Raw genomic sequence first — 22,303 nt, forward strand, 5'->3', positions numbered from 1 at the left:
CGTCCGCCCGCCAATACAGCCACTGACGGCGTGCGCATAGTGCCACGCGCTTGCAGGGTATTGGCTTCCCTCGCACTTCGCCTAGCAGAATTAGGATAAAGCGTCGGCAGGTATTTTGGTCAAAAAGGTAAATCTGGCGGTCGACCGTCGGAGTATCTCGCCCTTGACTGCTGCAGCTCAGCCAGCTCTTAGTGTCAGCGCCACATTCTGGTCACTACCGTGTCTCGCCAATTCAGACTTTGGAGCCTGGGCTTCCTAATCGTCGTGCCTCAGTTAAGTCGGGCAGTGAGCTCGTTGACTCAGTACAGAACAAGTGGCCCTGTGCCGCAGGTCTCGCCCTGTGTCGTGGCATCTGTTTGCTTCCGAGAGGTTTATCGAGATCTTCTCACCATTGCGTCAGAAAAAAGCTCAGCGATCGGGATCCAGCAGCCCGGTTTTGCTGATATTGGCTTTAATAAACGTAGGGTGATCGGATAGCTGACACACCAATGATGGCTGAGAGGACGCAGGCCGCGTTCCCATAGTTACTCCATCAGGTGTTTGGAGTAGTTCTTGTCGGTCGGTCGGTCCTGATATTCGACCCAAAAAAATATATTCATGTTTTTGGATCTGGGACCTGTCACTGACCATCACCGCTAGTCGGTCGCCAACAGGTTCTGCTGCGGATACGTACCCAAAAAGTGTCGAGCCAAGGCATCAGAGACCAAGTGGAACCCTTCCAGGCACGGATCTCATCTGTGATGGATGATCGACACTCTGCTAGAGCTGGGCGAAGGAGAATTAGCACTCGAAGCTCCGCGAATGAGTGCCATCATCGATCCAGCTGCAAGGCCGTGGTGGGTAGGCTGTGTGTGTCTGGACAATAATTTCTGGTGAAGGTGCTGGGTGCCATGGTCAACATTGTGTTCGCGCAGTCTTCAAACTCTCTCTTGTCCATTATCGCATAATCTTCGTTTGAATAATCTCAGAAACAGGCCAACTCAAAGGCTGTTGAATTAGTTCTTTTTGCATTGCACCTTCTACGAAATACCATTAATTATACCCTACCGCAATGGCGCAGAACATGCTTGCGACAACGAATCCGCACAAGATGGATTCCAACAATGATGCGATCGAACAGAACATCCGAGAGATTTGCGCAGAGGTGCTGCGTCGGCCAGTGGGAAAGATCAGGCTGAACAGGTCTTTCCTCGCGCAGGGAGGAGACTCTTTGCTGGCAATCAAGTTGATGGCGCGCTGCGGGGAGGCGGGGTACAACATCACAATCAACGATATACTGCAAGCGACGAGTATCCAGGAACTATGTGATTCTGTGAAACAAGCACAAGCGAGCAGCGCGCCAGTAGCCCCGAGTTCGCCGGTGGCACTTGACGGGCCCGTTAAAAGCGACAGTCTCGTCACGATACCCTTGACGAGCGCGCAGAGGCTGTATACAACGGCAAAGGCATGGGAGACCAGGCTGTATCGGTTGGAGGGCGATGTCGAGGAATCGACGCTTTCCACAGCTCTCAGGTCGCTTGTCAAGCACCACCCGATCCTTGGAGCGGCGATCTCTAAGGACTCTGCAAATAATGATATGAAAATCACCTACAACAATGCGACCGACTCATTTGCGTATCGAAGCATTAAGATTTCAACGACTCTGGATATTTCGGAGTTGTTGGGAGAGAGAGAAGAAGTCGGGGAGAATCTCTTTGCTGCTGCTGTGTTTGTCCAGCAGGGCACGTGCCTTGCCCGCCATCTCCGCCTCGACTGCCACCGCGCCGTCGTCGATTCTTCATCCTGGTTGATTCTGGAACGCGACCTCGAATATGCACTTACAGGCGCTCTCGCCCGTGAGCCAATCGAGAACCCATTCGAGCAATGGGCAACGTCCCAAAGCGCGACCGATCTCGCCTTCGGAGACTCACCGGAGTCCAACGGCACCTCACGAGCAAATGGAGAATTGAGGACAAATGGGTTCAAGGGCGGCGATGGATACAGAGATGATGCAGAGAATGAAATGGCTAGCGTGTCCGTTTTGGAAATTGATGCAGCAGGGCTAGCGAGACTGGAAGATACGGATATCCACGCCGTGCTCCGCACCCAGCCGGAGGATTTCATAATTGCAGCGCTGTCTATCGCATTAGCACCGACTCACAGATTCGATCTTGCTTTGACACTTGGTACCATATTGAATGGCAGGCCCAGGGCTGGCCCTGATGCCTTGGCGGGAACAGTGGGATGCTTCGACAGTATCGCTCGTCGGGTAATACCACGGGACGAGGAGACTGGGCTGGGGCTCTTGCGCAAAGTGAAAGATGTGCGGTTGGGATTCTCTGAAGCTGCTCAGGAAGCAACACCTGAAAGTCAAGATCGATACGTCCTCCTGAACCTAGAACCATTCAGGGATCGTTCGTCTTCCAGAACCGCAGCGCTGTGTGAGGAATCTCGACGCAGTGAGTTCGCTGCACTCCCGGCGGCGTGCTCGATATTCGTGGAGCCAATCTGGCGCCAGCAACAAGCACACCTTCGTCTTCGATCCAAAGCTTCTGATTTCGACTCAGTACAGCTCGGTCATATCGCTGGCACATTCCGTGCTGCCCTGAAGGAGTTGGTTGCCGAGTGTCAGATGAGCCAACCTCTAGGCACTCTAAGTGACTTTCCATACCTCCAACTTACCTACCCAGAGCTGGATAATCTCGTCTCGAACCAACTCAAAGTTGTGGTAACAAACCCTCTACGCGATGTCGAAACTATCTACCCCTGCGCCCCTCGGCAAGAAGCTTTTCTTGTCGCCCAGGCGCTCTATCCCGATCTCTACCAATGCTCCTTTGTCGTGAAACTGAAAACAGAAGCCCCAGACACACAGCTTGACCTCAAACACTTGCAAGACTCCTGGGCCCAACTGGTGAAGCGCCATCCTGCTCTAAGAACCATATTCATCGAAAGTCCGAACCGTCCACGACACTTTGATCAAGTTGTCTTGAAGGCAGGAATTAGTCCGATATCTCTCCTGGAAAATGGAGATGAAGAAATAGCCCGTCAAGTTTCCGCGCGACGTCCTGTTGTTTTTAAGAACTACCAGGCAACACATCAAGTGACGTTTTGTCGAACTTCACCCTCTTCAGTCTACCTACGGCTGGACATGTCGCATGGGGTAGTAGATGGGCAATCGGCCCAAGTTCTACTTCGAGACCTATCCCAAATTTACAGCAACCGGAAGCTGAGCTCTAGAGTCATGACCTATCAAGACTTTGTGGACTACCAAGCACGACTGCCGGTACAGGAGTCAATGGCGTACTGGTCGCAATACCTCTCAGGAGCCCAGCCCTCGCATTTCCCGCTTAACGGCGATCCACAGGGCCGCCAGGATCTTTGGACAGTCCGCTCTACTATTCCTATCGACTCAGAGGATCTGAGAGAATTCTGTGGTAAGTTTAATGTTACCCCCGCTAATGTTTGCCAGGTTGCTTGGGCCTTAGTGCTCAGGTCTTATACGGGGTTGGAGGACGTCTGTTTCTCTTATGCAACATCCGGTCGAGAGGCTCCCCTGAAAGGTATCAACAACTCCGTTGGCGCATTTCTCAACGCTGTTGTCTGCCGCGTCAAGGTGCCGCCAGGCAAAACAGTCTCGGCGGCTCTGGTGCAGGCCAAGAATGATTTTGTGGACAGCTTGGCACACCAGTACTTCTCTGCCTTGGACGATGCCCAGACCGGAGACTTTGCGCGCTTCAAGGGCAACAGCCTGATGTCTTGTCAACGGATGGCGACCTCCGAACTCGAGGGATCTGGATTTGGAATTGAACTGGTTGATGCAGTGAACCCCAACGAGGTGAGTGTAATTTCCTTTCCACTTGGTTCGGAACTAACAAAGGCATTGCAGTATGATATCTCTATCAACGTACAGATTGGCCCCAACGGCTTGGACGTGATGATTGATTATTGGCATTCACGAATTACGCAACGTACAATGGAAAGTGTTGCCCAGTCGTTCAAACAGGCATTCCTTACCATTGTCAAGGAGCAAGATGCCCTTTTGGGCGAGGTTGATATCATCACTCCTGAAGAGATTGATCAACTTCGAGCATGGACCAAGGATATTCCCCCCAAAGCGGACTATCGTATACACGACAAGGTGTATGAGCAACGACTCCGGCAACCAGACGCGTGGGCTGTGCAGGGCTGGGATGGAGACCTAACCTATAAGGAGCTGGATCAAACCGCCAACAAGCTTGCCTCTTACCTTGTCACCTTAGGAGTGCAGCCGGAAACTAAAATTCCCATCTGCTTTGACAAATCGAAATGGGCGGTGGTGTCGCAGCTGGCTATCCTTAAAGCAGGTGGCTGTGTCGTTCCACTCGGGACAAAACAACCGCTTGCACGAACTAATATTATTCTAAAGGACCTGCAAGCTACTATTATCCTGACGACTGCGACTCACGCTCTCCGTTATGTTGAACTCGTGCAGAACACTGTTGTTGTTGACGAAAACTTCATGGCTGGGCTACCAGATGCCGAGATGCCATCTTGCCCAGCTACACCCGATAATTGCGCGTTCATCATATATACTTCCGGCAGTACTGGTGTACCAAAAGGTGTCGTGCTGCCACACGCAAGCCTTTGCACTAGTCTGGAGGCCATGGGCGCCAGATTTGGGATGGGTCCGAACACCCGCACAGTCCAATTCTCTGCTTACACATTTGATATCTCTATCCAGGATATCTACACGACCTGGCACTACGGTGGATGCTTGATTATAATTTCGGAAGAAGATCGGATCGGCAATCTTGCGTCTGCTATGATTCGATACCAGGTCAATTCCGCCGGCTTGACCTCCACAGTAGCAGGCCTGATCTTCCCAAATGATGTCCCAACCCTTAAAACACTTGTTCTACTCGGGGAAGCTGTGAAGCCTGCCGTCGTAGAGCAGTGGATTGATCATGTGAAGGTATTCAACGCCTACGGACCATCAGAATGTTCAATGCAAGCTAGTATCAACCACTTAACACCCGGCTGCAATGCGCTGAATATCGGCTACGCCTTTGCTGGAGCGCTCTGGGTCGTCGACGCAAATGACTATAACCGCCTTGTTCCGATAGGAGCTCCCGGAGAGCTCCTCATTGAGGGACCCCTTCAGGCCCGAGGATATCTGAATGATCCTGTTAAAACAGACGCTGTATTCGTTTCGGATGCCACATGGATGATCAAGAACGGATTCGGGTCTGGTCGCCGCCTCTACCGGACCGGCGATCTCGTACAGCAGAATCCGGATGGTTCCATCACCTACATTGGCCGCCGTGATACTCAAATCAAGGTCCGCGGTCAGCGCGTTGAGGTGGGCGAGATCGAGCACCACCTTTTACAGCAAGAGGCGGTTCTCGACGCAGCTATCATCTATCCTCGTCAAGGGCACTGCCAGGACCGGCTTGTTGGCTTACTCACGCTGCGCGACTTCTTTGGTGGAAAGAAATCAGGTCAAGAGGTCGTACCTGTTCCTGTGGAAAAACTAGGTGGGGTGAAGAGTCAACTAGCTGCTGCCTCTGAGGAACTTTCAAACCATGTTTCCGAGCACATGGTTCCTAAGGTCTGGATTCCACTTGAGAGCATGATGCCGCAGAATGATTCATCGAAGTTGGACCGGAAGAAGCTTGGTCAATGGCTTGAGGCTCTCGATTCTGCCTATTTAGAAGCTCTCACGAAGTCTCCTGATACGGGCCCGGGAGGCCGTGGCGCAGAAACACCTCTCGAGCGCCAGGTCCAGAATGCTTGGGCTGATGTCCTGCACCTACCCCTTGATCAGGTTCCTGTCGAGCACAAGTCGTTCCTCAGTCTTGGAGGCGATTCGATCACTGCCATGCACGTCGTTTCCTGGCTAAGGATCCGTGGTGTATCTGTTGCGGTGAGGCATGTCCTCGAGAGCAAGTCAGTGGCTCAATTAGCGCAGTCAGCGAAGTCAACAGGTGGGAGTCCTGAAGGCTCGGACGAGCCTTTCCCTCTTTCTGCCATTCAGCATTTGCACCTACAATCGATCGCCTCCCCTGAGGGTCCTCTGATCTCCAATGGCACCTATCGCAATAATTCAAACATAAGCTTGGTACCTCGTCAGCCGATAGAATTTGCAAACCTCACAAATGCCATGGAAAAGCTGGTCTCAAGGCACCCTGTCTTGCGCTCTCGATTCAAGGGTGATGCCACTTCAGGCTTTCGCCAATCAATCGCCCCTGAGGAAGGGTCATTCATCCTACGGAACCACACTGCCACCACTGAACAAGATGCAAGCATCATTCTCACCCAGGCGCAAGAAGATTTGAACCTGGAGAAAGGCCCGGTTTTCTCCGCACAATTGATTCAAGTTGATGAAGGTAGAACCCAGCTTCTGTTCATGACCGCCCCGCGTCTCGTGGTTGATGACTCGTCGTGGAACATTCTTTGTCGCGATCTGAGTATCTTGGTGCAAGGGGGAGAGCTCGCTACTCCTAGTCCTCCTACTGTTCAGACCTGGAATAAAATGCAGGTTGATCAAAGCCAGGGCCAGTCGGAGCAGCCTATTCTGCCACACGATATCCCTGAGTCAGACATTGAGTACTGGGGTTTGCCTGAAAACAACATTCAAGAGGACGAGGTTATTGAATTTATCACAATCGATGGCCATGGTCTTGCTGCGCAACTCGAAAGAGCCAACAGTACAATGCGAACCGAGACTGTTGAGATCTTTCTTGCCGGTCTCTTCAAGTCCTTCCAAGCAACCTTTCCCGATCGCAGTCTCCCCGCTGTTTTGGAAGAGTATCATGGACGTGATTTCGAAGATTCGGGACTGGACATGTCGGATACTGTTGGTTGCTTTACGAGCATGGTACCAGTTTACATCCCCACAAACGAATTGCATGATGATCTCGAGCTCATCAGGCGAACCAAAGATGGGAGACGCAGCGTTCCTAGGAAAGGATTGCCGTACCTCAACTCCAGGTTCCTTATTCCTGAAGCCAAGCAACCAAGTCGTGATAAAGCAGTTGAAGTGCTTTTCCAGTACTTTGAGCCTCACCGTTCAGACGAATATGGAACTTTTGACGCAACGACATCCTCTAAGCTTGTCACATCCTCAGTTGGGGGGAGCGTCCGTCGCGCCTCCGTATTTGTAGTTGAACTCAGTCGTACACAGAGTCAACTGCACGTCTCATTCAAATTTAACCGCCATATGAAGCATCAGGAAAGGATCAAGGCCTGGGCTCAGTCATACTTAGGCGCCATTGCTACTCTGATAACTGGACTGTCAAGCGCCTCGCCAGCGTTTACTCTTTCTGACTTTCCACTTGCGCATCTTACCCCTGACAGCGTCAAAGCCCTACAGAACGAAATTTTGCCAGAAGCCGGAATAAGACAGCAAGACGTTGCAGATATTTACCCTTGCTCGCCTATCCAGCAGGGTATTCTAATGAGCCAAGTCAAATCACCCTCCGAATACTTCATCCAGCAATCTTTTGAGATCAAGCCTTCTTCTTCCGGTGCCGTCGACATTGACCGTCTTCTCGCAGCGTGGCAGATTCTTGTCGACCGTCATCCTATGCTGAGAACAAGGTTCGTCCGGTCGGCATCCGGTTCAAGCGAGAGGATGTTCGATCAGGTGGTTCTCAAATCCTGCAAAGCATGTGTGGAGCACAAAGAGTGCAGTGACGACGAACTTGCCGGTCATCTTGCTGTCAAATCAAATCTCGATGAAACGCACGTTGATAAGCGCGTTGGACATAAATTGACTGTGTACTCTACACCATCTAACCGGACCTTCGGTCAGATAATCATGAGCCACGCATTGGTCGATGCCTCATCGCTGATGATCATACAAACCGAGCTTGCCCAAGGGTATGATGGCAAGCTGACTGCGGAAGTCTCTGGCGCGGCGTACAGCGGGTACATTTCGTACCTGCAGAAAACCCCCGCGGATGAAGCGTTAGAATACTGGAGTAAACGCCTTGCCGGTGCCGAGCCCTGCTTCCTCCCTCCTTTGACAGCCGATGGAACACAGCCAGCCACCGACAAGGTTGGTCGCTCAGCACTGCAAACTGCCTCGCTCAATATCGACTGTGTCGACCAATTGCATCGCTTTAGCGAGAAGCACGGGGTGACGACTGCCAATATCTTCCAGCTCGTGTGGGGCTTGGTTCTCTCGCAATACACAGGCTCATCCAATGTGTCTTTCGGTTACCTTTCTAGTGGTAGGGATGTCCCTGTTAAGGATGCCCACCAGATGGTCGGACCCTTAATCAACATGATGGTGGCAAATATCAACCTGGACCCCAAATCTAGTGTCCAAAAGACACTCGCAGATATTCAAGACAACTTCTTCGAAAATTTCAACTACCAGAGAGCTCCGCTTATTGAGATCTGGCACGCTCTCCAGCTCCAAGGCCAGAGCTTGTTCAATACGGCGCTTTCTTATCGGCACGTCGTATCGTCGAAGCAAGATCAGCTCAGTCTGGAGTTGGAGCAGATCGTGGGTGAAGACCCAACCGAGTACGATGTCACTGTCAGCGTGTTTGCGTCTGCTGATAAGATTTCCGCCTCGCTGCAATATGACCCTGCTTTCATGTCTTATGAGAACGCAAACAGGCTTCTCGGCTGCGTCCAGGAAGGAATCCGCTCGCTTGTTGACGGTCAAGATAAGGCTATTAGCGACCTTAATACATTGACTTCGCAAGATATCAAGCAAGTTAGCAAGTGGAACAATGATATCCCGCCGGTCGATGGTGCGCGCCTCGTCCAAGATTTGTTTTCCGAACAACAACTGTTGAGGCCCAGTGCAACAGCCATCCGAGCCTGGGATGGCGACCTTACCTACCAAGAGCTTGATGAGCTGACGGATAAGCTGGGTCATTATCTCGCAAGCGAGCTAGGTGTTGGCCCTGAGGTCATGGTTGGTCTTTGCCACGACAAATCTCGCTGGGCTATTATCGCGCAGCTGAGTATACTCAAGGCAGGCGGCGTTGTAGTTTCGGTGAATCCGAAGCATCCAACAGAGCGACTGAAGTTGATCCTCAACGATATCAATGCGCAGGTTATGCTAACGTCAGAGAAGTATTCTGCTCGATTCACTGGTCTTGTACCCAATGTTTTGAACTTGAATGAAGGCCTACTCTCCAACCTCCTTACCCAAGCAGGACGGCCGACCACCAATGTCAAGCCTGATAACGCTGCGTTTATTATTTACACATCTGGAAGTACCGGCATGCCGAAGGGTGTAATCCTGACGCATCTTTCCTTGTGCTCTAGCTTCCGCGCGCATGGCAAGGTTTATGGCATGACACCTGAGACCCGATCGCTGCAGTTTGCCGCCTATACATTCGACGCTAGCATCAGTGATATCTGGGGCACACTGGCGCATGGTGGATGTGTGTGCGTGATATCAGAAGAGGAGCGGATGAATAACCTGCAAGGTGTGATTGAGGCATACGGCGCTACCCAAGCTCAGGTTACTCCCACAGTAGCAGGACTGCTGGATATCGCTAGCATCAAGTCTCTCACCACGCTGATTCTGGGAGGCGAAGCTGTCAGTGAAGCCATGATTGAGGAGTACGCGAAAGCGGAAGGCCGGGTGAGGGTCCTTAACGGATACGGGCCCTCTGAGTGCTCGATCTATACGACCTGCAGTGCACCACTTGTGGACAAGAGACAAGCGATGAACATTGGCAAGCCACTTGTTGGAAGTGCTTGGGTAGTCGCAAATGGCGAGACTGTTTGTCCTGTCGGTGCTGTCGGAGAACTATGGGTGCACGGGCCACTACTAGCCAGAGGATATCACAATGACCCGAAGAAGACGCAGGCCACCTTTGTGACGAACCCAAAATGGGCCAAGACTGTTGGCTTGGAGGGCCACAGATTCTACAATACGGGTGATCTCGTGCGTCAGGTCACAACCGGCGACTTCATTTACCAGGCTCGCAAGGACTCGCAAGTCAAGATTCGTGGCCAGCGGGTGGAAGTTGGCGAAATCGAGTACCGTGTCAAGAAGCTCCTTCCAGCTGTTAAGAGCCTCATGGCTAGTCTGATCTCGCCTGGTGCAAATTCATCAAGTCTCGTTATTGCTGTCGCAATGGAGCTGGACAACCAACTTCTGTCACATCCCACTTCCTCTGAACCTATCGACGACATCTTCCTTCCTAGCACAGCTCACTTAAAGCAGACATTTGATGAACTACATGCCTCGCTTTCTGAAGTGCTACCATCCTATATGGTGCCGCGACTATTCATTCCGGTTACGCAGCTTCCACAAACAGCATCCAGCAAGCTAGACCGTCGCACGATGAAGCAGATGCTGGAGAGTCTACCGGAGGACGTACTCTTTCAATACTCTCTCTCCACAACCACGACCGTTGCACCAACAACTGAAATGGAAAAGAAGCTTCAGTCCCTTTGGGCCACAGTACTAAACATTGACTTGGAGCGGGTTGGTGCTCAGGATCACTTCCTTCACCTGGGAGGTGATTCCTTCACTGCAATGCGTCTTGTTTCGACGGCGAACGCAGTCAAGATCCCAATTACTGTGGCGGATATTTTCCGGTTTCCGAAGCTCAAGGATATGGCGGGCCACCTTGAACAACAGCTAGCAGACCGCAACACTGTAGAGGATATCCCTCGGTTTGCCTTGTGGAAGGAAGCCTATAAATCTGATGCAGTGCCCACAGTGGATGAAGCACACCTTCAACGCTTGGCAGGCGAGTGCGGTGTTTCTGTTGAAAGCATTGAAGATGTGTACCCTTGCACTCCTCTGCAGGAAGGTCTTCTGGCCATCACCGCTCAACAGCCGGGGTCTTACATTGGACGCTGGGTATTCCGTATTCGAGACTCCACTGATGCTAAAGCTTTCAAGGATTCGTGGTCGCAGCTTACCCAGAAAGTCCCGATACTTCGTACCCGCATTGTCACGGGCCAGCAGTCCGGTGCGCTGCAAGTCGTGGTCCGCGAGCCAGCTATCTGGGGCGAGGCCAGCGACCTTCAACAATACTTACAGCAGGATCTGCAGCAGTCATTCAGCTATGGACGGGCCTTAGTACGCCACGCGGTTATTGAAACTACCAGCGGCGACCGTCACTTTGTCCTAACGGCCCACCATAGTGTTTACGATGGCTACAGCCTAGGAAAGCTCTTTGACGCAGCCGCACAATTATATGACGGTCACGAGCTACCACCTACTCCTTCTTTCTCGCAATTTCTGTTGTATCTTGAGCAACAAGATCAGGAGAAGGCCAAGTCCTTCTGGCAGTCACAAATACAGGGTGAAATTGGAGCGCCGTTCCCGTCCCTTCCTCGACCATCCTACCGCCCACAGCCTACCCAGAAGCTTAGCTTCAGTGTTGAGATCGAATCCATGGCGGGGTCAAACACCCTCGCTTCCACGCTACGAGCCGCTTGGGCGTTGGCTGTCTCGGCCTACGGCGGTAGCGACGTTCTCTTTGGTGTCGCTCTCTCCGGACGAGCCGCCCCGGTTGCGAGTATCCTAGACCTGCCAGCACCCACAATAACAACCGTACCTGTCAGAGTTCACATCGACCCCGAGCAAACCATAGATGAATACCTTGCTATGATTCATCAGCAAAGCGTTGATATGATTCCCTTCGAACATACTGGATTGCAGAACATCCGCCGCTTCGTAGGGCATGAAATTGACCTACCACATCTCTTTGCTGTCCAGCCAGGACAAGAACGTGAGAATGCTGTACAAGATAAGCTTCTCTCCTACGAGCATGGCCATGTGCCTGGGCTTAACCTTGACGGCTATGCTCTTACCGTTGAGTGCATTACTGGTGACGCAAGCGGCGCTGTTACCATCGAGGCTCATTTCGATGAGCAGATGATTTCCACGACGCAGACGAGGAACCTTCTCAGCCGGTTCGCTCATCTTCTCTCGCAGCTCAACGCTTCTGAACGCTCGAAGCGAATCCGTGCCATCGAGATCCTAAGTAAGGCTGAAGCCTCCCAGTTACTCGAGTTCAACAATGATATCCCCAGAGTCAAGCAAGCCTTGGTGCATGAATTAGTCTCGCGTCATGTGGATGCAAACCCAGATGCTCCAGCGGTGTGCTCCTGGGACGGTGACCTGTCGCGCGGGGATTTGGACCACTTATCAGACAAGGTGGCTCTTCATCTCACTGCGTTTGGTGTTGGACCTGAATCTATGGTTGCTCTCTGCATGGGCAAATCTAAATGGGCCGTTGTTGCAAACCTGGCAGTCCTCAAAGCCGGTGGAGCTGTTGTCCCAATCCGAGCCGATCCCATTCAGCGTGTGCAGGCCATACTGCAGCAGACACGAATTACAACAATCCTCGCATCCGAGACCTATGTTTCTGCTCTTGAGGGGCTTGTACCACATGTTTTGGGTCTAGGAGATAGTTTGCTATCCTCCCTCCCAAGCCCACCGGGACCCATCAGTTCACCTGTCACACCTTCAAATACGGCATTCGTGATCTTCACCTCAGGATCGACAGGAACACCAAAAGGTGTAGTCCTCGAACACGGCGCTATGTCAACTAGCATGCAAGCACACGGCGCAAAATTTGGTATGAACGAACAAACACGAGCGTTCAACTTTGCTCATTTCACTTTCGATATCTCCTTGCACGATATAATCAGTCCGCTCCAGTTTGGTGGCTGTGTTTGCTTCCCATCAGACCAGGAGCGTGTGGATGATATGGCAGGTGCGATGCGGAGAATGGGGGTGAACTACTCCTTCCTTCCTCCTCGTGTTATTCACACCATCAAACCATCTGATATCCCGGACTTGAGGACATTGGTTGTTGGTGGAGAAGCGGTACAGGCCGAGCACTTGGAGCCCTGGCTGGGTGGCCCGCGAGTCTTCAATGCCTACGGCCCTGCTGAATGTTGTATTGCGTCAACATGCAATGAGGTTTCCGATCGTGCAGATGTACCGAACATCGGTCGTGCCATAGCAGGTGCCCTCTGGGTCGTCGATGGGAAGGACTATAATCGACTCCTTCCCCTTGGTGCTGTGGGTGAGCTTCTTATAGAGGGTCCATTACTCGCCCGAGGTTACCTCAACGATCCAGTCAAGACAGCCGCTGCCTTTATTAGAAACCCTTCATGGGCTGATCAATTTCCACCGATGGGCTCCGGTGAAAATACAGAGCGCCGTATGTACCGAACCGGCGATCTTGTTCGTCAGATGGAAGATGGCTCCTTGATTTATGTCGGACGAAGCGACGGGCAAGTGAAGATCCGTGGACAGCGAGTCGAAATTGGAGAAATTGAACACCATGTTACTGAGCATCCGACTGTTCTAGAAGGCGTTATCGTCTACCCTCGCCGTGGCCCATCCCAATCACAGCTGGTCGGCGTCCTGACGTTGCGAGACTTCGTCTCCGCTGCGAATAATCAAGGCATACAGCCGACCGCACTCGACCAGTTGCCTCATGCTCTCGAGAAGGCTTCATCTGTCCGCGAGCATCTCCACTCCTGTGTCCCTGAGTATATGATTCCGAACTACTGGATCTCCCTTGATGCAATGCCCCATAACACATCCGATAAAATTGATCGCCGCCAGCTTACAGAGTGGCTTGAAACAATGGACCCGGATCACTTCGAAGCCATTACACAGAGCCGCAGTGAGGATACAGCATCTCCGGCGACTACTGAAGAGAAGAACATCCAAGCTGTCTGGGCGGATGTACTGCAGGTTCCTGTGGAAAAGGTTTCTCTGAGCCGACCATTCCTCAGTGTCGGTGGTGACTCCGTTACTGCCATGCAAGTGGTCTCGCGGTGCCGACATCGGTATTCTACTTGGATCACTGTGCGAGACGTTCTTCAATGTGAATCTATAATCCAGCTAGCCAAGAAGGCAGTGGTGAAGACCTCAAGTGCGGACGCTGGAAGCCAACCCGCCAGCTTTTCTACTGTCGGCGCTGCTAGTACGACTCAAGCTCCGGTTTTCAATATTGGGGCCGATGACCTCTCCAAGCTTGAAGCTGATGTTCTTCCTCGCGTTGGAGTGGATGGTCTGTCCTCAATCGAGAGCATCTACCACTGCTCCCCTATTCAACAAGGTATCTTAATGAGCCAGATCAAGGATCACACGACCTATCAGGTCCGACAGGCCGGAGAGATACGGACAACCGATTCATCCACTGTTAGTCTTAATCGACTGGTGCAGTCGTGGGAGGCTGTTGTTAAGCGACATTCTATCTTGCGCACCTTTTTTGTCCCTAGTCCGTCGGGACAACAGCTGTTCTATCAAGTCGTGCTCAAACATTATGCTCCTGAGACACCTGTGCTCCAGCTGCGTACCGATGAAGAGTTCTTGACACACTTTCAAGAGTCCGAACGACCAAAGTATAATTCTTCTCAACCTCCGTACCAGCTCACACTGGCTCAGTCATCCACCGGACGCGTTTTCGCTCAGGTTGATGTCAACCACGTTCTGATGGATGCATCTTCTATGGACCTCATTCTTAATGACCTTCTGCTGGCCTATGATGCTTCCCTTTCCGACTCACCTGCTCCATCCTATGGCACTTACGTTGCGTTCCTGGAACAGGACTCGGAGACAGACTCTATCAATTATTGGACTAAGCGCCTCGCCAACGTCGAACCATCATTTCTCCCATCTTCTACTCCGGTTAAGACACAAAGGCCTTCCTTGAAAAGTGTCTCTGTGGATCTCGATAATGTTCAATCCCTACAGAACTTCCGAGATACCCATGGTGTGACCCTCGCAAACATTGCGCAATTTGCCTGGGCTGTCGTTCTCTCAAGGTATCTCGGTTCCCGCGATATAACATTTGGCTATTTGTCTAATGGCAGAGACGCCCCGATTGCCGGTATACATGAGATGGTTGGCCCTATGATCAATCTCATGGTCACCCGTGTTCAATTGGCAGCATCAGGAACTGTTGTCGACGCAGTGAAGCAGGTTCAAAACGATTTCCTTGACGCCTTCAACCACCAGAGAATATCACTTGGCGAGATTCAGCACGCTCTTCAACTTTCCGACCGCAGGCTCTTCAATACTACTGTGATATACAAACCTAAGCCAATCTCAAACGCTCGCGACAAAAGGAGCTTGACGATAGACAGCCTTGCTGGAGAAGACCCTAGTGAGTACGATGTTCAGGTCAAGATTGTCGCCGACGACAAGACCATCACGCTAGACCTTGAATACGCCACTACGTTCTTGGATGACCAGTCCGCTCGGCGCTTGCTCGGAAGCTTGGAATGTGCCTTAGCCTCCATTGCTGCGAATCCTCAAAGCAGTATTGATAATCTTACTGTTGTATCACCTGCTGATGTTGAGTCGCTCCATCGCTGGAACTCTGCCGTTTCGGAGACCACTCCTGGTACTGTGCATGACAAGATTCATGAGCAAGTTCTCTCCCAGGGTTCTGCTCAGGCAGTATGCGGCTGGGATGGGGTGTTGACATACGCAGAGTTAAGTGACATGACCGAGCAACTTGCCTCCTACTTAAGAGAGCTTGGAGTGCGCGAAGAGGTCATGGTTGGCTTGTGTTTCGATAAGTCTGTTTGGACCATTGTTTCTATGCTTGCCGTCCTCAAATGCGGTGGTGTGGTAGTTCCTTTGGGTGTGCAGCTACCCCCGCAACGCCTCAACCATATCTTGCAAGAAACACAGGCCCCTATCGTACTTACAATGGCACAGCACACAGCTAAATTTGCCGGTGAATGCCCAGCGACTGTATTTACAGTTGATTCTTCGTTCATCGCGTCCCTACCTGCAATTACCCAACCACTCAAGCGGCCCAGCCTGACATCTGATAGCGCCGCTGTTGTGATCTACACCTCTGGATCAACTGGCCTTCCCAAGGGTGTTGTGCTTACGCATGGATCAATTTGCACGAGTATTGATAGCCACGGATCTAAACTTGGGATGGGAACTAATACAAGAGCCCTACAATACTCGGCTTATGTCTTCGACCTCAGTCTTTTGGATATTCTCTCCACTCTCCGATTTGGCGGTTGTATCTGTGTCGTTTCCGAGGAAGACAGAGTGGATATCCCAGCTTTAACGACCAAGATGGAAGCCATGAACGTAAACTTTGCCATTCTCACGCCTACAGTTGCCGGTCTCATTGATCCTAAAACCGTACCTACGCTTTCCACCCTTGTACTCGCAGGAGAAGCCGTTCCACCCAGTGCAGCTGAGACCTGGTCCCGACATGTTACCCTCTTCAATGGATACGGGCCGGCAGAGTGCACAATTCTTGCTACAGCCAATGGCCCAATTATGGAGAAGGAGCGAGCACCTAGTGTTGGCACCGCGCTTTCTGGCGCCATCTGGGTTGCTGACGCCGAGGATTATAACCGTCTCGCCCCGATTGGCGTTATTGGCGAACTGTTGATTTCAGGCCCCCTTCTCGCTCGCGGCTACCTCAACGACCCAGAGAGAACATCACAGTCCTTTGTCACCAACCCTTCTTTCATTGTCAAACACGGTTTTAGTTCATGGGCTGGGAAGCGAATGTATCGAACTGGTGATCTGGTCAGACAAGATCCCACGGATGGCTCTATCACGTACGTTGGTCGAGCAGACGGTCAAGTCAAGGTCCGCGGTCAACGTGTTGAGGTCGGCGAAATTGAGTACTGGGTTCGGCACCATCTCAGCACGCGAACTGTTGCTGCTGATCTTATCAAACCGGGCACCGGCGATGCATCACTAGTCGCGGCAATTGAGCTGGAGAAGGCTGACTCTGATCGCACAACTACGCTCCTACCCATGACAGACGATTTGAAGAAATCGTTCCTCCAGCTTCAAGCTGCTCTCGCCAAAGCACTTCCCTCTTATATGGTTCCAGTGAGGTACATTCCACTGCAGAACATGCCTCTCACTGCTTCCGGAAAATTAGATAGGAGGTCATTGCGTACTTTGTTAGAAGGCTTATCGGAGGATCAGGTCGCTCAGTATGGCCTGGTTGATGAAAGCAGTATTGCACCCTCGACTGAAACTGAACGACTCCTGGCAGGCCTGTGGGAACAAGCACTCAAGAGCACGAGCCATGTTGGCGCAAATACTCATTTCTTCCGCAGTGGCGGTGACTCAGTGACGGCTATGCGTCTCGTCGCGCTTGCTCGGGGCTCTCAGCCTTTTATTCCATTGTCGGTGGGAGACATCTTCAAGCATCCAGTTCTCTCTGATATGGCTCGTGCCCTTGACGATCTCAGCGAGACTGAGGTTACAGACACAGCCGTGGATATTGAACCCTTTTCCTTGTTAGGGGAGTATTCAAACAACGTTCTGGAGCGCATTGCATCTCAATGCAAGGTTGCGTCCAATGCTATTCAGGATGCTTACCCTTGCACTCCATTGCAAGAAGGCCTTATGGCTATTACAGCCCAGCATCCCCAAGCGTACATCAGCCGCTGGATCTTCCGTCTGGACCGCAATATTGATGTGGATCTATTCCGCGAGGCCTGGAAACAACTGTTTGATAGAGTTGCCATCTTACGTACCCGCATCGTCCAAGATTCAAAGGCCGGTGCACTGCAGGTCGTTGCTGGAGGGGACATGGTTTGGGGCGAGGTGCAGTCCGAAGTCCAGGCTTATATTGCGCAGGATTCGCACATTTCCATGGGATTTGGAGATCCCCTTATGAGGTTCGCAGTTGTTACCCACGGAGAGGCACGTTTCTTCGCTTGGACCGCCCACCACAGCACATATGATGGCTGGACTGCTAGAAAGTTCTTGGAAGCAGCTTCTGCGATCTATCATCAAAAGGCAATCCCGACTTTCTTGCCATTCACTCGCTTTGTCAAGTACCTCCAGACAAGCCCAATTGACGCAGCTCGCGATTACTGGCAAGCTCAACTTGCAGGTGGAATGGGCCCGAGCTTCCCTGAGAAGCCAAAGAATTATTCGCCCCGACAGGTTCAGACCCTGGAGCGTCACATGATTGCCAGCAGCGTCAGCGACTTCACCATTTCTACACTACTGAGAGCTACTTGGGCTTTGATTCTGTCCCAGGAAACCGGAAGTCAAAATGTTGGATTCGCAACAGCTCTCTCCGGTCGCACGGCTCCTGTATCCGGTATCCTCGATGTCATGGGTCCGACAATAACCACAGTACCGGTTCGCGTTTCTCTAGATGCGGCTCAAAGCCTATCCGGCTATCTTGACTCCATCCAGCAGCAGGCTACTGATATGCTGCCGTTCGAACATACGGGTCTCCATAACATTAGCCAAATGACTGGCATGCCTCTCGACTTCCAGCATCTGTTCGTCGTGCAGCCTGCCATCGAGCGGCTCGAACAGAATGACTCAACCTTCCAGGGAGTCACACCTGTGCCTTTCGAAACAGTCGGCTTCCACAGCTATCCTTTGGTTATTGAGTGCAATACCACCTCAAACAATGCCGAGAGTTCCGTCGACGTGCAATTCCAGTTTGATCCTGCTGCGCTCTCAACAGACAAAGCAAAGGCGATTATTGAGCGCTTCAGTCATGTGTTCACGCAGCTACAAAGTGTAGCTGGTGGTGCTACAACGAAGTCCTCAGTTGGAGACATAAGCTATATCACACCAGAAGATCTCAGCCAAATCCAGAGCTGGAACCAATTTGATGACAGAATGGAGCAGGCAAAGACCTGTATCCACGACCTTGTTTACGAACAGTACCTGTCCCGACCAGATGCTGAAGCTGTTTGGTCATTCGATAGAAGCTTGACCTATCGGGAGCTCCACGGTCTAGCCACCAAGCTTGCAGGTCACCTTGTGACCTTGGGTGTCGGTCCCGAAGTTACTGTGGCCACGATCTTTGAGAAGACCAAATGGGCTATTATCACCTACCTCGCTATTCTCAAAGCAGGAGGTACAATTGTTCCAATCAATCATCAGCACCCAAGACAACGAGTTGAAGGGTTGGTTCAAAGTATTGGCACAAGTATAATTCTCACCTCTCAAGATTCCGGTCGCCTTCAAGGGCTAGTTCCCCACATCCTTAAGGTGGACGAGCCTCTCATTACCAACCTCGCCAATAGTGACAAGCCTCTTCCAGCTGTGCAGTCAACAGACCCCGCATTTGTCATTTTCACGTCTGGAAGTACAGGTCTTCCCAAGGGTGTTGTTCTCCAACATGGTGCCATTGTCTCCAGTATGATCAAGGGTCACGGCTCCTTATATGCCAGCCCTGAAACCCGAGCTCTTCAATTTTCCGCCTTCAACTTCGATATCAGTATCGCTGAAATATTCACAACCCTATCTTTCGGCGGTTGCATATGCGTGATCTCCGAAGACGACCGGGTCAGCCGCCTTGCGGACGCAATGGAAGAAGCTTCTGTCAATTTCGCCATCCTCACGCCTACCATTGCCAATCTGTTCAAACCCGAGCAAGTGCCCAGCTTGATGAAGATGCTTCTCGTCGGTGAAGCACTTCGACCGGAAGTCGCAGTACCGTGGATATCCAGTCATGTTGAATTGTACAACGCATATGGTCCGGCTGAGTCTTCCATCCTGACTACCTATAGCGAACGTATCATGGATGCAGCTCAAGCGCCAAACATCGGTTTCCCACTGGCCCATAGTAACCTCTTCGTGGTGGATCCGTTTGACTACCATAAACTCCTTCCCATCGGCATGGTCGGTGAACTTCTTATTGAGGGCCCTCTATTAGCCCGTGGTTATCTTGGGGACGAAAAGAAGACAACTGAAGGTTTTGTTACCGATCCGGCCTGGCTGCGTCGGTTTGAGCTAGGCCCTGTCTCTGGAAGAAGATTTTATAGGACTGGCGATTTGGTGCAGCAGCAGCCGGACGGGTCGCTGGTCTACAAGGGTAGACGCGATACACAAGTCAAAATTCACGGCCAGCGTGTGGAGATTGGTGAGATTGAATACTGGATTAAGACCAAGTTCCTTGGTTCCCGGGAGGTTGCAGTCGGTCTCTTCACACCATCCGCAGAAGGACAAGACAACGCGCCGCTGCTGGCAGTCGCATTGGAGGTGCCGTGTTCTGACCAGTCATCCTCCCTCCTGCCTGTTTCCGACACCCTACAGAAGGATTTCGGTGCTCTCCGTCATGATCTACTGGATGTTCTGCCCCCATACATGGTGCCGCAAATATACCTACCATTTGCGAAGCTACCACTTACCGACTCTGGTAAGCTTAATCGCCGAGCCACTTGGGAGATTGCCCAAGGATGCACCTCGTTGTCGCAATACTTCCTCTTGGACGAGATCAAGGTAGCACCATCCACTGCGACCGAGCGATTGCTCCAAGACCTTTGGGCTTTGGTGCTCCAAGTTCCTACCGCATCCATTGGTGCGAAAGATGACTTCTTCCGCTCTGGTGGCGACTCCATCTCTGCAATGCGACTCGTGGCCAGCTCCCGTGAGCATGCTGAAATCTCCCTAAAGGTGGCCGATATCTTCCGGCATTCAATCCTCTCTGAACTGGCGGCCGTTATTGACCAGAAGCGAGGTGAACTGACCCCCAAGGCCATTGAGTACAAACCGTTTTCTACACTGTCATCCAACAACGAACTGGTAGAGTCCATTCAGCGTCTTCTCGCGGTTTCTGGTGAAATTGTTGATGCAGCTCCTACTACCGACCTCCAATCCCTCGCGATTGCCACCTCTTTGCGTGAGTCTCGCGACCTGATGGCATACCTCAGCATCGATGGCCATGGAACGCCTGATGTTGCACGATGGGAAGCTAGCTGCACAGAGCTAGTGAAGCATCATGATATCCTCCGAACGGCCTATGTCTCATATGGGAGTCAATTTGTGCAAGTCATCCTCAAAGACTACACTCCCGGCTTTACCCATTATGAGACAGATCACAGTATTGAACAGTTTTCCAAGGAGTTGATTTCTCATGATATGCACCGCATCCCTCGACTTGGACAACCCTTCATCGAGTTCGCAATTATAACGTCTCGAACAGAGGAAAAGCACCGTGTGATGCTACGGCTCAGCCACGCGGAGTACGATGCCATCTCCTTATCGTACTTTGTCAATAACCTCCGGGAAATCTACCAGCACCTGCCACTGACCGAATACACCAGCTTCCCTCGCCACATGGCGAGCCTGATTCATCAAAATTCGAAGTCAACCCGAGACTTCTGGGGCACACTTCTCAGGGGCTCCACCATGCCCGCCATCTCTACCAAGTCCAGCGTGCGACGTCTACCATTCAGACAACTCTACCATGGCGCCCGAAAAGTCAATATGACCAAGGCCCTTCCAGCAGGCATCACTCTCTCTACAGTCATACGTGCAGCCTGGGCACAAACCCTTGCCAGACACGTGGGTAACTCAGATGTCATCTTCGGCGAAGTTGTCTCGGGTCGCAACAGCGGAGATTCATCCGCTGAGAAAGCAGCTGGCTGTTGTGCAAACATGGTTCCCGTTCGCACCATCCTCGATGCCACATGGAGTATCCATGACCTTCTCCAGTCAGTTCAGGAGCAACTAATCTCTCGTCTGCCACACGAATCTCTTGGCTTCCGCGACATTGTCCGCACCTGCACAAATCTCGCCCCCGGGACCCTATTCAGTTCGCTCCTGAACCATCTCGATCAGGCTTCAGAGTGGACTCTCGATCTAGAGAACCAAACATACAATGTCTCGGTAGCGAAGACCGAGGGTGCTGGTGACACATCCGACGTCTCCATTACCTCTACCACCGGGTCAGGCTACGTCGAGATTGCGATGGCATACCTTGAAGACGGAATTACCTCCGAGGTCGCTGTTCAGATATTCGAGCGTCTTGTTGAGACCGTTGATACCTTCTTGAACGGACAAGTTGAGGCAAAGTTGGGTGCTATTGTTCCCGTGCCAGGGGGTGATATTTCACAATTGGGTGTTGACGTTCCTCGGCCCAAGTTCCAAGGTGATCTTGTCGACGCCTGTCATGTTGCGGTTGAGCTCCAGAAGCAAGGTCATAAAGTGACTGCCGATGATGTTGTTGAGAAGGGATTGAATGCCCATATTTGATTATTTTATCTTGTTTTTTTGATGTTATGCCATCATGTTCTTATCTGTTTGTTTGATCAATACATATTGATCTTCTGCTGGCTCGTATTCTAGTTTTCTCCAATAGTATTTGTCTATTCTTTTGTCGATACTTTCGAAAGAGCCGGGAAATGTAGAAAGCACGGTAGAGGTAATTGTAAGGCTGTCAACATGCATGCATGCTACCCCTCATATGTGGAATATCACTTATTCCACGCCGAATTCCTAGCCATTAGCTTTCCCATAAGCCTCACGCTGCTGTCTGACTTCTTCTTGGGGCATCATAAATACCTTGACCTTCGATTACATTATGTCCATCCGGTGAGCAGGTGGTGATAACCGTTCTTTGTGTACATCACTTCC

General features: G+C 51.6%; 1 protein-coding gene across 1 annotated transcript; it reads left to right on the plus strand.

Moving 5' to 3' along the window:
- Nucleotides 1-1,051: 1,051 nt before the first annotated feature.
- On the plus strand, nt 1,052-21,922 carry BJY04DRAFT_220395 (uncharacterized protein; the record flags this gene model as incomplete). The annotated part of the gene is made up of 3 exons (XM_073716859.1): nt 1,052-3,814; nt 3,866-12,983; nt 13,038-21,922. 3 exons carry the CDS (start codon nt 1,052-1,054, stop codon nt 21,920-21,922), a joined length of 20,766 nt encoding a protein of 6,921 aa, XP_073569089.1.
- Between the last annotated feature and the right edge of the window lie 381 nt (nt 21,923-22,303).

This window comes from Aspergillus karnatakaensis, assembly GCF_047715665.1.
Source record: "Aspergillus karnatakaensis strain CBS 102800 unplaced genomic scaffold BJY04scaffold_39, whole genome shotgun sequence".
Taxonomy (NCBI): Eukaryota; Fungi; Ascomycota; class Eurotiomycetes; order Eurotiales; family Aspergillaceae; genus Aspergillus; species Aspergillus karnatakaensis.